This window comes from Perca fluviatilis, chromosome 6 (assembly GCF_010015445.1).
Source record: "Perca fluviatilis chromosome 6, GENO_Pfluv_1.0, whole genome shotgun sequence".
In the NCBI taxonomy this organism is placed as follows: Eukaryota; Metazoa; Chordata; class Actinopteri; order Perciformes; family Percidae; genus Perca; species Perca fluviatilis.
This window is the reverse complement of record NC_053117.1, coordinates 40739572-40757071: the sequence shown is the minus strand read 5'-3', so window position 1 is coordinate 40757071 and position 17500 is coordinate 40739572. Positions and strand designations below refer to the sequence as shown.

General features: G+C 41.3%; 1 protein-coding gene across 2 annotated transcripts in view; it reads right to left on the bottom strand.

Annotated features, from left to right (window-relative positions):
* tmc2b (transmembrane channel-like 2b) overlaps positions 1–17500 on the bottom strand; it is a 40099-nt gene that overhangs the window by 20974 nt on the left and 1625 nt on the right. For both annotated transcript variants that reach the window (XM_039802124.1, XM_039802125.1), the window contains exons 3-11: positions 9779–10181; positions 6297–6458; positions 4254–4344; positions 3162–3243; positions 2949–3055; positions 2552–2650; positions 1637–1779; positions 1400–1547; positions 122–316 (exon numbers count right to left, since the gene is read on the bottom strand). In XM_039802124.1, coding sequence (XP_039658058.1) covers positions 122–316; positions 1400–1547; positions 1637–1779; positions 2552–2650; positions 2949–3055; positions 3162–3243; positions 4254–4344; positions 6297–6458; positions 9779–10181 — 1430 coding nt within the window. The remainder of the gene's footprint in view (positions 1–121; positions 317–1399; positions 1548–1636; positions 1780–2551; positions 2651–2948; positions 3056–3161; positions 3244–4253; positions 4345–6296; positions 6459–9778; positions 10182–17500) is intronic.

Genomic DNA, 17500 nt, shown 5'->3' with positions numbered 1-17500 from the left:
AAACCAGCCTCTTGAGACTCAACCAGCTGACGTTTTGTCTCGTCACCAATCTTTGGCCTGAACTGGGCTTTTTCATTGCCTAATCATAAAAGGTATAAACAAATGTTTCTTGTCAACCTGCCTCGTTCTTTTCCATCCACGTGAGATCGTCTTTATTCATATTAGCAAAGACCTGCGAACGTTTCACCACATAGTAGATGAGATACCCGCTGCCTCCCAGGCACAAGAGGATCAGAACGTTTGCCAGAACCCTGAGGAACCGTCGGAGATGGATGTTCTCATCTTTCTGGTTCATCTGTTCATCAACGATGGATTCCTACAGCGGGGCAAAATAGGTACGTTTAAAGCACACGTGTCAAACTTAAAGGTCCCATGACATGGTGCTCTTTGGATGCTTTTATATAGACCTTAGTGGTCCCCTAATATTGTATCTGAAGTCCCTTTTATATAGACCTTAGTGGTCCCCTAATACTGTATCTGAAGTCCCTTTTATATAGACCTTAGTGGTCCCCTAATACTGTATCTGAAGTCTCTTTTATATAGACCTTTGTGGTCCCCTAATACTGTATCTGAAGTCTCTTTTATATAGACCTTAGTGGTCCCCTAATACTGTATCTGAAGTCTCTTTTATATAGACCTTAGTGGTCCCCTAATACTGTATCTGAAGTCTCTTTTATATAGACCTTAGTGGTCCCCTAATACTGTATCTGAAGTCTCTTTTATATAGACCTTAGTGGTCCCCTAATACTGTATCTGAAGTCTCTTTTATATAGACCTTAGTGGTCCCCTAATACTGTATCTGAAGTCTCTTTTATATAGACCTTAGTGGTCCCCTAATACTGTATCTGAAGTCTCTTTTATATAGACCTTAGTGGTCCCCTAATACTGTATCTGAAGTCTCTTTCCCGAAATTCAGCCTTGGTGCAGAATTACAGCCACTAGAGCCAGTCCCACAATGAGCTTTCCTTAGGATGTACCATTTCTGTGTCTGTAGCTATTGAGGAGGAGAGAGGGCCGGGCAAGGGGGTGTGTGGCCAACTGCCACTTTGGTTCGTTTGAAAGCGTCATGATGTCTCTCTCTCTCTCATGGGGTGGGCCAAATTCTCTGGGGGGGGCAAAGCCGAAAGGGGAGGTAACCTTTTCCCTTTGCGACCTCATAAGGATAAGATTCCTGATTGGTCCATCTGAGCTTTCATTTTCTCAAAGGCAGAGCAGGATACCCAGGGCTCGGTTTACACCTATCACCATTTCTAGCCACTGGGGGACCATAGGCAGGCTGGGGGAACTCATATTAATGTTAATAAAACCTCATAAAGTGACATTTTCATACCATGGGACCTTTAAAGCCCTGGTTACAATGCCTATACTCCAACACAAATACGCACGCACACCTGCTAACCTTGAAGCTGGTGGTGATGGAGGCGTACTTATTGTCTGCGGTCTCAGAGTTTCCTATCAGGTAGTCCCAGCTGGTAAACATCTTCCAGCTGAAGGTGAAGTCTCCCTCATCCCCTCCGTCCCCTCCTTCGTTTGCGTTACGAGCCATCCTGAGGAGTGAGAAAAAGAAAACATTGAAACACACAAACGTCTCGGTCTGCACAAGTGTACGTCTGATCGTTTGTGCGTCTCGCCTTACGTTCGTATGACAACCATCAGGCTGTATCCGAAGATGCCAACGCCCACCAACAGGTATGACAGCGGGAGCCTGAACTTCAGAAGCCCGATCTGTCGTTCGTTGTTGTAGTACCCGTAGAACAAAATGGAGTACTTGAAGTATCCCTGTTCAGGACGCAGTCACAGATTTATACTTCACGTATTACAACTGCACAGTAGTTTTTACTATTAAATTGAAAAACACCAAAGGACGGCAAAAGTCCATATGCTAAAGGAGATTTTTAGTGTGAATAACAAACGCCAACGGCAAAAGTCCATATGCTTAAGGAGACGTTTAGCGTGAATAAAAAACGCCAAAGGACAGCAAAAGTCCAGATGCTAAAGGAGACTTTTAGCGTGAATAAAAAAGCCAAAGGACAGCAAAAGTCCATATGATAAAGGAGACTTTTAGCATGAATAACAAATGCCAAAGGACAGCAAAAGTCCATGTGCTTAAGGAGACTTTTAGCGTGAATAAAAAACGCCAAAGGATGGCAAACGTCCATATGCTAAAGGAGATTTTTAGCATGAATAACAAATGCCAAAGGACAGCAAAAGTCCATATGCTTAAGGAGACTTTTAGCGTGAATAAAAAACGCCAAAGGACGGCAAAAGTCCAGATGCTAAAGGAGACTTTTAACGCCAAAGGCACATGACCAAGTTCGTATGACAACCATCAGGCTGTATCCGAAGATGCCAACGCCCACTAGCTGGTATGACAGCGGGAGCCTGAACTTCAGAAGCCTGATCTGCCGTTTCTTGTTGTAGTACCCGTAGAACAAAATGGAGTACTTGAAGTATCCCTGTTCAGGACGCAGTCACAGATTTATACTTCACATATTACAACTGCACAGTAGTTTTTACTATTAAATTAAAAAAATAAAGCTAAGATCCTTACTTCAAAGTCACTGAGCACAGAGTAGTCCATGGCTGTGGCCTGCTCCTCTCGAGGCACCGTTTTTCTGGGAATGGAGCCATAGGGAAGACCCATAAGAACCTAAAAAGGATGGATAGAAGAGAGAAAGGAGAGCGAGAACATGTATAAGGCTATGCTCGCTCCACCACTTTGTTTTATCTAACGTTAGCACCTCTCTCTCTCTCTCTCTCTCTCTCTCTCTCTCTCTGATCTTTCTCTAACTCGCTCCACCACTTTGTTTAATCTATCGTTAGCATCTCTCTCTCTCTCTCTCTGTTCTTTCTCTAGCTTGCTCCACCACTTTGTTTTATCTAACGTTAGCACCTCTCCATATAGCGCTCTAGGATACTGTAGCAGTAGCTGCTGTTGAAGGCTGTACCTCAGGCACTACCACCAGGCCAAACATGAGCCCCAACAGGACCATGTTCAGACCGTACATCCACCTCAGGAAAATGAAGTAGGAAGCCACGGATGATCCAAAGTGACCTATGATTAGGAAAACAGAGAACTTGATTTACAGATGTAGTGATATCAGAAACATTAAAGTCATAGCTCTGTTATTTTTTGCAAATAATGTCAGAGTGGTACCAACTTTCTACATCCTTTATCTTCCTCTCCCAGGGTATACAGGCCGTTTTGAAGTTCTCAAAGTCACGTTTAAACTTGATAAGTTTCTGAAATAAAGAAATGGTTGAAATGGGTATTACTGCAATGTCATCGGATATTTGGATTGATGTAGCTTTGAGCAAGGGCGTAACTTTGGGTTCAACATGCGGGGGTGTTGAGATCTCTAGCTAACTATCTAGTTTCTGGGACATTTAAAAAAGGGACAAAAACTTGTGTTTGATAAAATTGCCACCAAACACCAAAGGACAGCAAAAGTCCAGATGCTAAAGGAGACTTTTAGCGTGAATAACAAATGCCAAAGGACAGAAAAAGTCCAGATGCTAAAGGAGACTTTTAGCGTGAATAAAAAAACGCCAAAGGACAGCAAAAGTCCAGATGCTAAAGGAGATTTTTAGCGTGAATAAAAAAACGCCAAAGGACAGCAAAAGTCCAGATGCTAAAGGAGACATTTAGTGTGAATAACAAATGCCAAAGGACAGAAAAAGTCCCGATGCTAAAAGAGACTTTTAGCATGAATAAAAAAACGCCAAAGGACGCCAAAAGTCCAGATGCTAAAGGAGACATTTAGCTTGAATGAAAAACGCCAAAGGATGCCAAAAGTCCATATGATAAAGGAGACTTTTAGCGTGAATAAAAAAACGCCAAAGGACGCCAAAAGTCCATATGATAAAGGAGACATTTAGCTTGAATGAAAAACGCCAAAGGATGGCAAAAGTCCCGATGCTAAAGGAGACTTTTAGCGTGAATAAAAAACGCCAAAGGACGCCAAAAGTCCATATGATAAAGGAGACTTTTAGCGTGAATAACAAACGCCAAAGGACAGCAAAAGTCCACATGCTAAAGGAGACTTTTAACGCCAAAGGCACATGACCAAGTGTCTGTATTTTATGTGATGGGAGAGTGAGAATGTGTTGCCTCTTTACACTATGTCACAGTATAAGTCAGTAGGGACTAAACGGCGTGTAACGACACAAAAAGCGAAACAAATGTGTTGTTATAACATGCAAAATGACGTGTTATTCATATGCCATTTGGTGATACCAGGCTGGCGGATTACCTTGGCCATCATGACTTTGAATGCGAACAGCTTCCGGCCTTTTCCTTTCCCAAGAGCTCCTTCAAATTTTTCAACAAAATCCTGGGCCTCCCTGTTCGACCAATCAGAGAACACATCTACCAATGACATACAGTGAACACGATCTACCTAGACACCAGTGAATAAATAAGTCAGCAGCAACAGGAAGAAGAGTAAAAAACGACTTTGCGGTTTGGGATGAGTTATTGATTGACGATGTAATGCATGCGGTCAGAGTGTCGGGAAGAAGACTTGGCAAGCAGTGGGTTAGTCAGCCACAACAACAGTGTCAAGCTCATGAAAAAGTTAGAGCAGGTCACCTATCGGGTTGCATTCTTACTCAGATCTGTACGGAGAGGCACACACACTAACCTATGCTGCAACTGGCAAGGCATCCGCTCGGTGTTCATTCCAGTCTTCACACCGAGAGGAAGGTGTCTAACAGGCTGAACTAAAGCCAACCTTGGCGTGGGATGCAACGTGTTAACCTGAGTTTAACTGCCAACTTTCTGCATGTGTCGCCGGAGTATTTGCACAACTGAATAAAACTGTGAATGTCAGTGTTTCCTTTAGGATTTTTTTTAGCAGTGGAGGTCAGGTCCATACATCACCAACCCCCCCCCACCCTCATGAAACAGAGCTGACACTTTGCTGCAGCACAAACAAATATATTTATTCACCTCTTGACATTTAGGCTAAGCATTCTGTAGCAAATAACAATAAACCCACTATTAATTACATTATCTTTAAAAAAATGACACAATGGAGCTTTAAGCCCAACTCCCCTTGAATTTCACCCCCTTCTTGGATACTCTGACCTTGATGACTGAGAAGAAGTTTTGACTTTCCAAAGATCACAGCACCGATAAAGAGAAGAACCAAACAGCTCAGGTAGCGATGAACAAGTTTTAATGAATGATCAACATCACATGTACATGACATGAGTGATGGGAGGCATTTAGGAAAGCAGTCGCGAGAAAAAGTCAATCGGCAAAAAAACTAATCATCAGCAAGCAACAAAAAAAAACAGAAACTAGAAGAGAAAGGGTCAGTGTAACGCTTATCAGTTCAATTCTTTCCCGATATGGGTATTGCTACCGTATATGACGATTAAAAAAAACAAAAACATTGTGCAGCCCTAAGATATTGTACAAAAATACAAACTTGTCATTTATTGGACACATCATCTCAGAAACTGCTGTAAATTCCAAAAATTACTGTGAATTTATAAACAAGAAGGGACATGTTAGAATCCCAGAAAGCCTTGTGACTTTTTATATTTTGACAGACTTTGGGGTCAGAGGTGCTAACCTGACTCCTCCAGATGGATCGCTTCGCATTTTTCTCGGCATATCCATCTGGGAACTACCGTTGTAGAACTTTTGGGATGGGGTGAAAATCCTGGTTAGCTGATTAGATAAACCATCATATGGTATAGGTGGTGATAGATGGGCCAAATCAACCAATCAGATCAACGAAGCGTATGAAAATACAACTACAAGCCAGGCTACCCCTGCTGCTGCTGCTGCAGGCAAAGCATAGCTCGTTAGCTCAGCAAGCAAGCAGCATGTCGGTAAAGGAGCTTTGCCGTTTGTGTAACGAGAATTTAGGAATAAAAGACACCATTTCAGGTTCCTGGTCCATATTCCAAAAGAAGGATCCAAGAGGAAAAAGCATTAGCGAGCGGCTAACATAATTAGGGCTACCGCTGTCTGAAAATCCTGGTTAGCTGATTGGATAAACCATCTGTCTATCACCACCTTAACCCGCCTCAAAACCAACGCTGATTGGCCGGTCGTTTGGCGAATGGCTCCAAATTTTCTCTATCTCAAGATGCCAGACTGATCTGGGAGTGGAGAACTGGAGCTCGCCAGATCAGGACCCTCTCACCAGGCTACAGAGGTGCTTTCAATTAATAGGGCGGAAAAAAATGAAAACATTTTTCCAAATGTCTGTTAGTGCTTAAAAAATTGAACTGATAAGAGTGACACGGACCAGAAGGCAGCAGCAGTTTCAGTTTGTTACTTGAGAAGTGTGAGTCTCCTCTTCATGCGCCAGGGTTTGTTCCTTAACGTAGCGATCAGTTTCTTCTTCTCCTCTACCTCTTCCTTGAGGGCTGCCATCTCTCCCTCCGACAGCGATTCTTCGTCCGATTTCTCCTCCTCCTCCTCCTCCTCCTCGAAAGAACTGATGAAGGGAAAGAGCTGTCACGTGCTGCAGCTTTCACAAACTATAAGGGTCCGATTTTAACGATCTGAGCGCACGGTGTGTAGCACCTGGTGCAGGTGTGTTTAGGGCGTGTTCGAATCCACTTTTGCTAGTTTAATGGTGGAAAAAATGGTCTGTGTGCCGGGCGCCTGGTTCTAAAGGGTTGCACTAATGCCGCGTCCTATTTACCTCAGAACTGGGAAGCCGCAACTGGGAATGACGTCATACCCGAGTTGAATGCTTTCTACAGTGCAGGCCTAAAGTTTGGACACACCTTCTCATTCAATGCGTTTCTTTATTTTCATGACTATTTACATTGTAGATTCTCACTGAAGGCATCAAAACTATAATTGAACACATATGGAATTATGTACTTAACAAAAAAGTGTGAAATAACTGAAAACATGTCTTATATTTTAGATTCCTCAAAGTAGCCACCCTTTGCTTTTTTTGATAACTCTGCAAACCCTTGGTGTTCTCTCAATGAGCTTCATGAGGTAGTCACCTGAAATGGTTTTACCTTCACAGGTGTGCTTTGTCAGGGTTAATTAGTGGAAGTTTTCCCCTTATTAATAAAAAAGCAAAGGGTGGCTACTTTGAGGAATCTAAAATATAAGACATGTTTTCAGTTTATTTCACACTTTTTTGTTAAGTACATAATTCCATATGTGTTCATTCATAGTTTTGATGACTTCAGTGAGAATCTACAATGTAAATAGTCATGAAAATAAACGAAACGCATTGAATGAGATGGTGTGTTCAAACTTTTGGCCTGTACTGTATTTAAAAGTCTGATTTTCATTGTTTTCGTTAGCTTTAGCCCGGTTAGCTATTGTTAGCAATACCAGTTGATAACAACGCATTACGGCGCTTTTTGTGCACGCAAACAGCGTAACAACATGTCCACAGATAGAAGTTGGACATGGCTGTGTGTGAACGACTGATTTAGTGAGACACAAATAAGACAGAAGTGCTTATAATAACTTTATGTTACTGCAGCTTTCACAACTGTTGATAGGGGGAGGGGGGGGCAGCCATGTTGGATTTTGAACTCGGGGTACTGCGAGATTGTCCAAGGTCTGAGCTCGTAAATACAAAATCGTATAAGTGTTAGTCGACTAAGAATTTCTTTAGTCGAGGACAGCCCTAGTTTTTTGGTACGGGCGAACGTGGCAACCGCCCGGGGCGGCATTTTTTTGTGTCACATGGGGGGCGGCACAAGAACTTAAAGAAGCGGTTTTCTGTTATCGATCATTTCACTGTGTGGGGAATTGGCAGATCAGCGCCCCCAGCAGCTGCAGGCGCCCTGCTTGCTGAGAGAGGTCAACACCCCCTATTTTCACAATGAAATGGACCAGTCCGTAACAGTGCGACCGCGGCGCGAAAGATAAACACAAAGTGACAGGAGAAATGGGAGTACACAGAGACGGAGCGAGACCAAGACGAGTCTAAACCTTTATTTTATGTCAATTGTCTAAACGCGAAAATGAAACAAAGTTACCCAAGCGGCTCAAATAAAAGAAAAAAGCGAAAAGACATGTTTTCGGCAGTAGGAGGACCTCGTGGCAGTAGCAGGACCTGTGGTGGTGTCGGCAGCAGTGGCATATGCACAGTGAGGAGGAGACTCAGGAGGAGAGGGACAGAGATGAGGGAGTGAGAGTAGAACCTGCGGTATACGCACAACTCCCCTTAAAACACTTTGGCCCTTGATAACTGAGTGGTGGACAAACTGTTGATAATACTACAACAATAAAAGAAGTAGGCATGCTTTACTGTATGATTGCATTAGTAGCGTAGATAAACGTTGTACATCATGCAAACTTTCTTAACGAGAATTGTAGCTTTTCTATCTGCATTGACAGACAAAAACTCATGATAGACCTCTTCAAATTATAGCACAGGGCCTCTTGAGATTATTTTATATATATATATATATATATATATACACAGTACAGGCCAAAAGTTTGGACACACCTTCTCATTCAATGCGTTTCCTTTTTATTTTCATGACTATTTACATTGTAGATTCTCACTGAAGGCATCAAAACTATGAATGAACACATATGGAATTATGTACTTAACAAAAAAGTGTGAAATAACTGAAAACATGTCTTATATTTTAGATTCCTCAAAGTAGCCACCCTTTGCTTTTTTTGATAACTCTGCAAACCCTTGGTGTTCTCTCAATGAGCTTCATGAGGTAGTCACCTGAAATGGTTTTACCTTCACAGGTGTGCTTTGTCAGGGTTCATTAGTGGAAGTTTTCCATTATTAATAAAAAAGCAAAGGGTGGCTACTTTGATATATATATATATATATATATATATATATATATATATATATATATATATATATATATATATATATATATATATATATATATAAGAGAGAGAGAGAGAGAGAGAGAGAGAGAGAGCGACACTTCCGCCGGGGCATCATTCAGTATGGAGAAGCCCCCTGGGTGTATAGAGGTGTGTGGAGGTGTATAGAGGTGTGTAAAGGTGTGTAAAGGTGTGTAGAAGTGTGTAGAGGTGTGTGGAGGTGTGTAGAGGTGTGTGGAGGTGTGTGGAGGTGTGTAGAGGTGTATAGAGGTGTGTAGAGGTGTATAGAGGTGTGTAAAGGTGTGTAAAGGTGTGTAAAGGTGTGTAAAGGTGTGTAGAAGTGTGTAGAGGTGTGTAGAGGTGTGTAGAGGTGTGTGGAGGTGTGTAGAGGTGTGTAGAGGTGTGTAGAGGTGTGTAAAGGTGTGTAGAGGTGTGTAGAGGTGTGTGGAGGTGTGTGGAGGTGTGTAGAGGTGTGTAGAGGTGTGTAGAGGTGTGCAGAGGTGTATAGAGGTGTGTAAAGGTGTATAGAGGTGTGTAAATGTATGTAGAGGTGTATAGAGGTGTATAGAGGTGTGTGGAGGTGTGTGGAGGTGTGTAGAGGTGTGTAAAGGTGTGTAGAGGTGTGTAGAGGTGTGTAGAGGTGTGTAAAGGTGTGTACAGGTGTGTGGAGGTGTGGACAGGTGTGTAAAGGTGTGTACAGGTGTGTAGAGGTGTGTACAGGTGTATAGAGGTGTGTAGAGGTGTGTAAAGGTGTATAGAGGTGTGTAAATGTATGTAGAGGTGTATAGAGGTGTATAGAGGTGTGTAAAGGTGTAAAGAGGTGTGTAAAGGTGTGTAGAGGTGTGTAGAGGTGTGTAGAGGTGTGTGGAGGTGTGTAAAGGTGTGTAGAGGTGTGTAGAGGTGTGTAGAGGTGTGTACAGGTGTGTGGAGGTGTGGACAGGTGTGTGGAGCGTGCAGGTAAGTCAGAGAATACTGCACCTGCTCAACTTCCTATTCTTCTTCTTCTTCTTGTCCTTCTCAGCTCCTACATCCTTCCCTTGTTTCCCTTTACCTTTCCCCTTCTCCTTATTACTCTCCTCTTTGTCCTTTTTGGAGGCTCCCTTTTTCTTCTTCTCTCGTTCGTCTTCGCTCTCCTCGTCGCTCTCATCCTTCGCTTTCTTCCGGGAGGCTTTGGAACTTTTTCTTTTCACATTTCGGTTGTCTTCCTCTTCGTCTTCATCATCTTCGCTGTCGCGGGGCTTCGCTTTCTTCTTCCGCCCTCTCTTCCTCGGTGACTGGTCCTCGTCCTCCTCTTCTTCATCTTCGTCATCATCGTCGCTGACCCGTTTGGCTTTACGTTGGGGTTTGGCTCGTCTGTTCTTAGCTTTCCTCCGGGCCTCCACTGAGACAAACATATGAGACAAACAGCTTAACATCGCTCAAAACTACCCCTCTTTTACATTTTAGAAACATTCCTCCAGCGTGAGTGACATCCAACCCGTTCTCACTCTGACACAGGACTAGAGATGGCCTGATACCATTTTTGACTAAGGCCTATATAAAAGCATCCAAAAAGCAGAATGTCATAGGACCATTAAAGAGTAAGATACTTTTTGTTTAACATGAAACAGCCCTGAAATCACCATCATCAAACTTCACCAGACTCCATGTAAATAATCAGGACTTTTATCATCATAAAACACACTTCATTCAAAGTGGACAGAAACTAAATACAACTATAAAAGGCCGTCTTGGTTCATCTTTCCACTGTTCCAACAATCACAACTCTGGTTTGGTTGAAATAAACCCTTAATTCACCCATTTACATGTGGAAATATTCTGGCTCTATACACACTAAAAGTCCTGATTATTTACATGGAGTCTGGTGGACATATGCTGGCTCTATACACGCTAAAAGTCCTGATTATTTACATGGAGTCTGGTGGAGATATGCTGGCTCTATACACGCTAAAAGTCCTGATTATTTACATGGAGTCTGGTGGAGATATGCTGGCTCTATACACGCTAAAAGTCCTGATTATTTACATGGAGTCTGGTGGAGTTTTGTGTAGAGATGGCCCGATACCATTTTTCGCTTCCCGATACCGATTCTGATACCTGAACTTGCGTATCGGCCGATACCGAGTACCGATCCGATATTAGTGTGTCATATATTTTATTATGTTTTAACAGCTGTATACTACTATCCCTGTATGGATGTGATATGATGTATAACAGCTGTATACTACTATCCCTGTATGGATGTGATATGATGTATAACAGCTGTATACTACTATCCCTGTATGGATGTGATATGATGTATAACAGCTGTATACTACTATCTCTGTATGGATGTGATATGATGTATAACAGCTGTGTACTACTATCTCTGTATGGATGTGATATGATGTATAACAGCTGTGTACTACTATCTCTGTATGGATGTGATATGATGTATAACAGCTGTGTACTACTATCTCTGTATGGATGTGATATGATGTATAACAGCTGTGTACTACTATCTCTGTATGGATGTGATATGATGTATAACAGCTGTATACTACTATCTCTGTATGGATGTGATATGATGTATAACAGCTGTATACTACTATCTCTGTATGGATGTGATATGATATATAACAGCTGTATACTACTATCTCTGTATGGATGTGATATGATGTATAACAGCTGTATACTACTATCTCTGTATGGATGTGATATGATGTATAACAGCTGTATACTACTATCTCTGTATGGATGTGATATGATGTATAACAGCTGTATACTACTATCTCTGTATGGATGTGATATGATGTATAACAGCTGTATACTACTATCTCTGTATGGATGTGATATGATGTATAACAGCTTTATACTACTATCCCTGTATGGATGTGATATGATGTAAAACAGCTGTATACTACTATCCCTGTATGGATGTGATATGATGTATAACAGCTGTATACTACTATCCCTGTATGGATGTGATATGATGTATAACAGCTGTATACTACTATCCCTGTATGGATGTGATATGATATATAACAGCTGTATACTACTATCCCTGTATGGATGTGATATGATGTATAACAGCTGTATACTACTATCTCTGTATGGATGTGATATGATGTATAACAGCTGTATACTACTATCTCTGTATGGATGTGATATGATGTATAACAGCGTATGTATACTACTATCTCTGTATGGATGTGATATGATGTATAACAGCTGTATACTACTATCTCTGTATGGATGTGATATGATGTATAACAGCTGTATACTACTATCTCTGTATGGATGTGATATGATGTATAACAGCTGTATACTACTATCTCTGTATGGATGTGATATGATGTATAACAGCTGTATACTACTATCTCTGTATGGATGTAATATGATGTATAACAGCTGTATACTACTATCCCTGTATGGATGTGTTATGATATATAACAGCTGTATACTATATATCCCTGTATGGATGTGATATAATGTATAACAGCTGTATACTACTATCCCTGTATGGATGTGATATGATGTATAACAGCTGTATACTACTATCTCTGTATTGATGTGATATGATGTATAACAGCTGTATACTACTATCTCTGTATTGATGTGATATGATGTATAACAGCTGTATACTACTATCTCTGTATGGATGTGATATGATATATAACAGCTGTATACTACTATCCCTGTATGGATGTGATATGATGTATAACAGCTGTATACTACTATCCCTGTATGGATGTGATATGATATATAACAGCTGTATACTACTATCCCTGTATGGATGTGATATGATATATAACAGCTGTATACTACTATCTCTGTATGGATGTGATATGATGTATAACAGCTGTGTACTACTATCCCTGTATGGATGTGATATGATGTATAACAGCTGTGTACTACTATCCCTGTATGGATGTGATATGATGTATAACAGCTGTATACTACTATCCCGGTATGGATGTGATATGATGTATAACAGCTGTATACTACTATCCCTGTATGGATGTGATATGATATATAACAGCTGTGTACTACTATCCCGGTATGGATGTGATATGATGTATAACAGCTGTATACTACTACCCGGTATGGATGTGATATGATGTATAACAGCTGTATACTACTATCCCTGTATGGATGTGATATGATGTATAACAGCTGTATACTACTATCCCGTATGGATGTGATATGATGTAAAACAGCTGTATACTACTATCTCTGTATGGATGTGATATGATGTATAACAGCTGTATACTACTATCCCTGTATGGATGTGATATGATTTCTATCTCTGTTGTCTGTCTGATCAGGTTTAAAAACTGGGGTCAGTTGGCCTCGGATGGTTTAGACATTATGGCCGATTATCAAAATCTTTACGTAGAGGACCACAGTGGAAATAAGTTTGTAACTTTCTTGTGTTATCCTCGACAGTTCTGATAAATGTACAATGTCACTGTGTTGGCATGTTGTTATGCATTTATTTCTGATACTGTCTAATAAATCAAACAAAAATCAAACAAAAATAAATTGGATTTTTACTTTATAGCTCTGTAGAGGCTGATTTAATTAATTTCCAACATTATCGTAAACTTTCCTATTGTACTTTTGATTAGCTAAATCATTAGTCTGGCTATCAGCAGACCAATCTTAAGATTGAACATTAGTCTGGGGAGTCTGCTCTGTATTTTCTACTGCACAAGAAAATACAGAGCGGACTAAGTCTCGCTAAAAGAGACTTTTAAGCGTCAATAACAACGACAAAGGCACCTGACCAAGCGTCCGTATTTAACGAGATGGGAGTGAGAATCTGTTGTGACATCAGGAGTGTGCAGCCATGATTTATATAGACTGGGTAACCCCAGCCCGATCAGCCGGCGATTCGATTTCTCGCTGCAGCTCAGGCTGCTTCCGTTACAAATCTGCGGGGACCAATCACAAACTGGCTTATCCACCTGGCGCGCTATTGGCCAGGTTTAACACGGTGACGATAGAGAAGTGACAGAAAGCTAGACCAAGCTCAATGCTACAAACCAACACGTTTGTTGACAAGTTTCCTGCCTGGAGTTTTCGCGTCGCTTTGCAAAGTACATCACCCGGATCGTTGCTCTGATTGGTTGAAGGACTATCCAATGGCATACAGAGTCATTTGAACTATGCCCGTTGATCACACCTCTTGTGCAGTAGAAAATACAGAGCAGACTCCCCAGACTAATGTTCAATCTTAAGATTGGTCTGCTGATAGCCAGACTAATGATTTAGCTAATCAAAAGTACAATAGGAAAGTTTACGATAATGTTGGAAATTAATTAAATCAGCCTCTACAGAGCTATAAAGTAAAAATCCAATTTATTTTCTACGTAAAAGATTTTGATGACCCCAAACTGTGAAGTTAATGCGCAGTAAAGCAAGTGATCACCGGAAAAGTGCTAAAAGCCTTCTCTGGTCTCCGTCAGAGCAACGGGCTCTGTTGGTCCATTTTATATACGTCAATGGTATTGCCAGACCTTCCTCCACAGTGCTGTGGAGGAATGTCTGAGCTAGCACACAACATTCCTGGATGGAAGAAAAACATGCTCTGGCATTTCTTTGAACCAATCACAATCATTGGTGCGGGGGGCTAAGCTCCGTGCGGGGGCTAAGCTCGCAGAGCCGAACGCCTCTGCTAAATAGCCTCAGGAAGGAACTTGTTTTGGTACGTTCAAAAGTAGTTTTAGTGGTGCAGCAGAAAACTCAGATTGGACAGTTAGTCTAGCTAGCTGTTAGACAGCAGACAGACAGACAGACAGACAGACAGACAGACAGACAGACAGACAGATAGATAGATAGATAGATAGATAGATAGATAGATAGATAGATAGTCTAGCTAGCTGTCTGGATTTACCCTGCAGAGATCTGAGGAGCAGTTAGATAGATAGACAGACAGACAGACAGACAGACAGACAGACAGACAGACAGACAGACAGACAGATAGTCTAGCTAGCTGTTGTGTGTGTGTGTGTGTGTGTGGTGTGTGTGTGTGTGTGTGTGTGTGTGTGTGTGTGTGTGTGTGTGTGTGTGTGTGTGGCTGTGTGGCTGGGATGGTTTAAAGCAGTGTTTCTCAAATGGGGTTAAGGGTCCCCCTAGGGGTACTATGGAGGACTGCAGGGGGTATGTGTCCCCCTAGGGGTACTCTGGAGGACTGCAGGTGGTACATGTCCCCCTAGGGGTACTTTGGAGGAGTGCAGGGGGTATGTGTCCCCCTAGGGGTACTCTGGAGGACTGCAGGTGGTACATGTCCCCCTAGGGGTACTTTGGAGGACTGCAGGGGTATATGTGTGTCCCCCTAGGGGTACTCTGGAGGACTGCAGGTGGTATATGTCCCCCTAAGGGAATTTCTGGAGGACTGCAGGGGGTATGTGTCCCCCTAGGGGGTACTCTGGAGGACTGCAGGTGGTACATGTCCCCCTAGGGGTACTTTGGAGGAGTGCAGGGGGTAGGTGAAATTTTTTGCAAAATGCTTTTCAGTTCCATGTCTGTAGTTCAGTGTGCCGATGTGCTGCAATAGCAGCAATCGGCACAATGACTATTGTTTCTCATACTTATTCTTTATCTTCCACCACATTTCTGTCCTGCTAAGGCTCATGAAGCATTGCCAACATGTCGCACACAAAATACATCAAAACGTGTGTAATGCGCCGTGAATGGTGTGCTATGTGTTTTCTAAGAAATTTGCCTCACCGTTTTCATGAAATCTGCAAAAAAACGCAAAATTTCCCATAGACTTTAATGGGAAATCGTCGCAAATTAACATCGCTCAAAACTACCCCTCTTTGGGACCATGTTGTATCGCCATACTTTAATGTAGAAAAAAATTAAAAGTTTAAACCCAAGACAAGACTTTGGCCATTATTGGGCGGAATGGGCATTTGGATATCAAGCACGGTTTCTACGAAATCACAGTTTACGTATCGTCCTCTTTTCAGACCGTTTCAGATTTTCCAATCTGTGTATGTGGCCGGAATGTTGAGAGTTAGAGTGGGAGTCAGAGTGTGGAGCTGCAGTATGATTCTCTGAAATTTTTCCAAACAAATTGTTCTCCCTCCTACAGTTTTCAGTCTTCATACATCAAAGTTGGTCAAAATGTAGGAAATCTTGTCCGGTGCCGAACATGCGAATATGGAATCCACTGGACGTAAACATTTTGCTCTAGACACACCAACTGCCGATAGAAACAATGGAGTTGCGGTACGATTCTCTGAAATTGTTTCCAAACAAATTGCTTTCTTCCTTACAATTTTCAATCTACATACATCATAGTTGGTCAAAAATGTAGGACATTTTGGGCCCGGCGCGGACATGTGACTATGGAATCCACCGGACCTAAACTTTTTGTTATTTTCAAACCAACTGCCGATAGAAACTGTAAAAAAAATTAAGCTGCAGTACTTTTTCAGACCGGTTGAGATTTTCCAATGTGTGGGGAGAGAATGCTGAGAGCTAGAGGGGTGAGCTAGAGGGTGAAGCTGCATTATGATTCTCTGAAAGTTTTCCAAACAACTTGCTCTCTCCCGTACAGTTTTCACTCTTCATACATCATAGTTGGTCAAAATGTAGAAAATGTTGTGCCGGTTGCAGACACGTAACTATGGAATCCACTGGACATAAACTAATTTGTCTCTTTTTCAAACCAACTGCCGAAAAACTATTCCCTAGAATTTGCTATACAACCATGATCTTCATTCCATTCACACAAACATTCCTTCAAAAAAAAAAACTCAAAAATAAAAAAAAAAAAAAAAAAATACACAAAAAAAAAAAAAAAAAAAAAAAAAAAAAAAAAAAAAAAAAAAAAAAAAAAAAAAAAAAAAAAAAAAAAAAAAAAAAAAACATTACTTTCCTGTCAAACACATTTCACACATTCTTCATTAAATACACACACACACACACACACACACATACATACATACACTCACACACACACATATACATACACACACACAAACACACATACACACAGATACACACACACAGACACACACACACACACATATATATACATATTGAGAGAGAGAGAGAGATCTCCACCAATCAGAAACATAGTTACGCTTAGGATTGTGGGTAGTGTAGTACTTCTTTATGATGTCCTGTCAAACATACATCTCTCTCCTTTAACTAACACACACACACACACACACACACATTGTCGCTAAACCCACCAGACTCCATGTAAATAGTCAGTCATTTAAGCATCGTAAAACCCACTACATTAGAAGTCGACAGACGCCAAATAAAGCTATGAAAAGCCGTTTTTGGTCTTCTCTACACTTTTCCAGCCATCACAACTCTAGTGTTCGTTGAAATAAACTCATAGTTTACCGATTTACATGTGAAAATATATTGACTCTACACACGCTAAAAGTATTATTTTTTGAATGGAGTCTAGTGTGTTCAGCTCTAGCTACTTCATACCTTCTTCTGGTAAACAGGTCTTAAATAGGTTTTAAAAGGTCTATCTCTGAAGGGTTAAGACACTTAATTCACTGTAAACCCATCAGACTCCATGTAAATAAACAGTAATTTAAGCATCGTAAAACCCACTACATTAGAAGTCGACAGACGCCAAATAAAGCTATGAAAAGCCGTTTTTGGTCTTCTCTACACTTTTCCAGCCATCACAACTCTAGTGTTCGTTGAAATAAACTCATAGTTTACCGATTTACATGT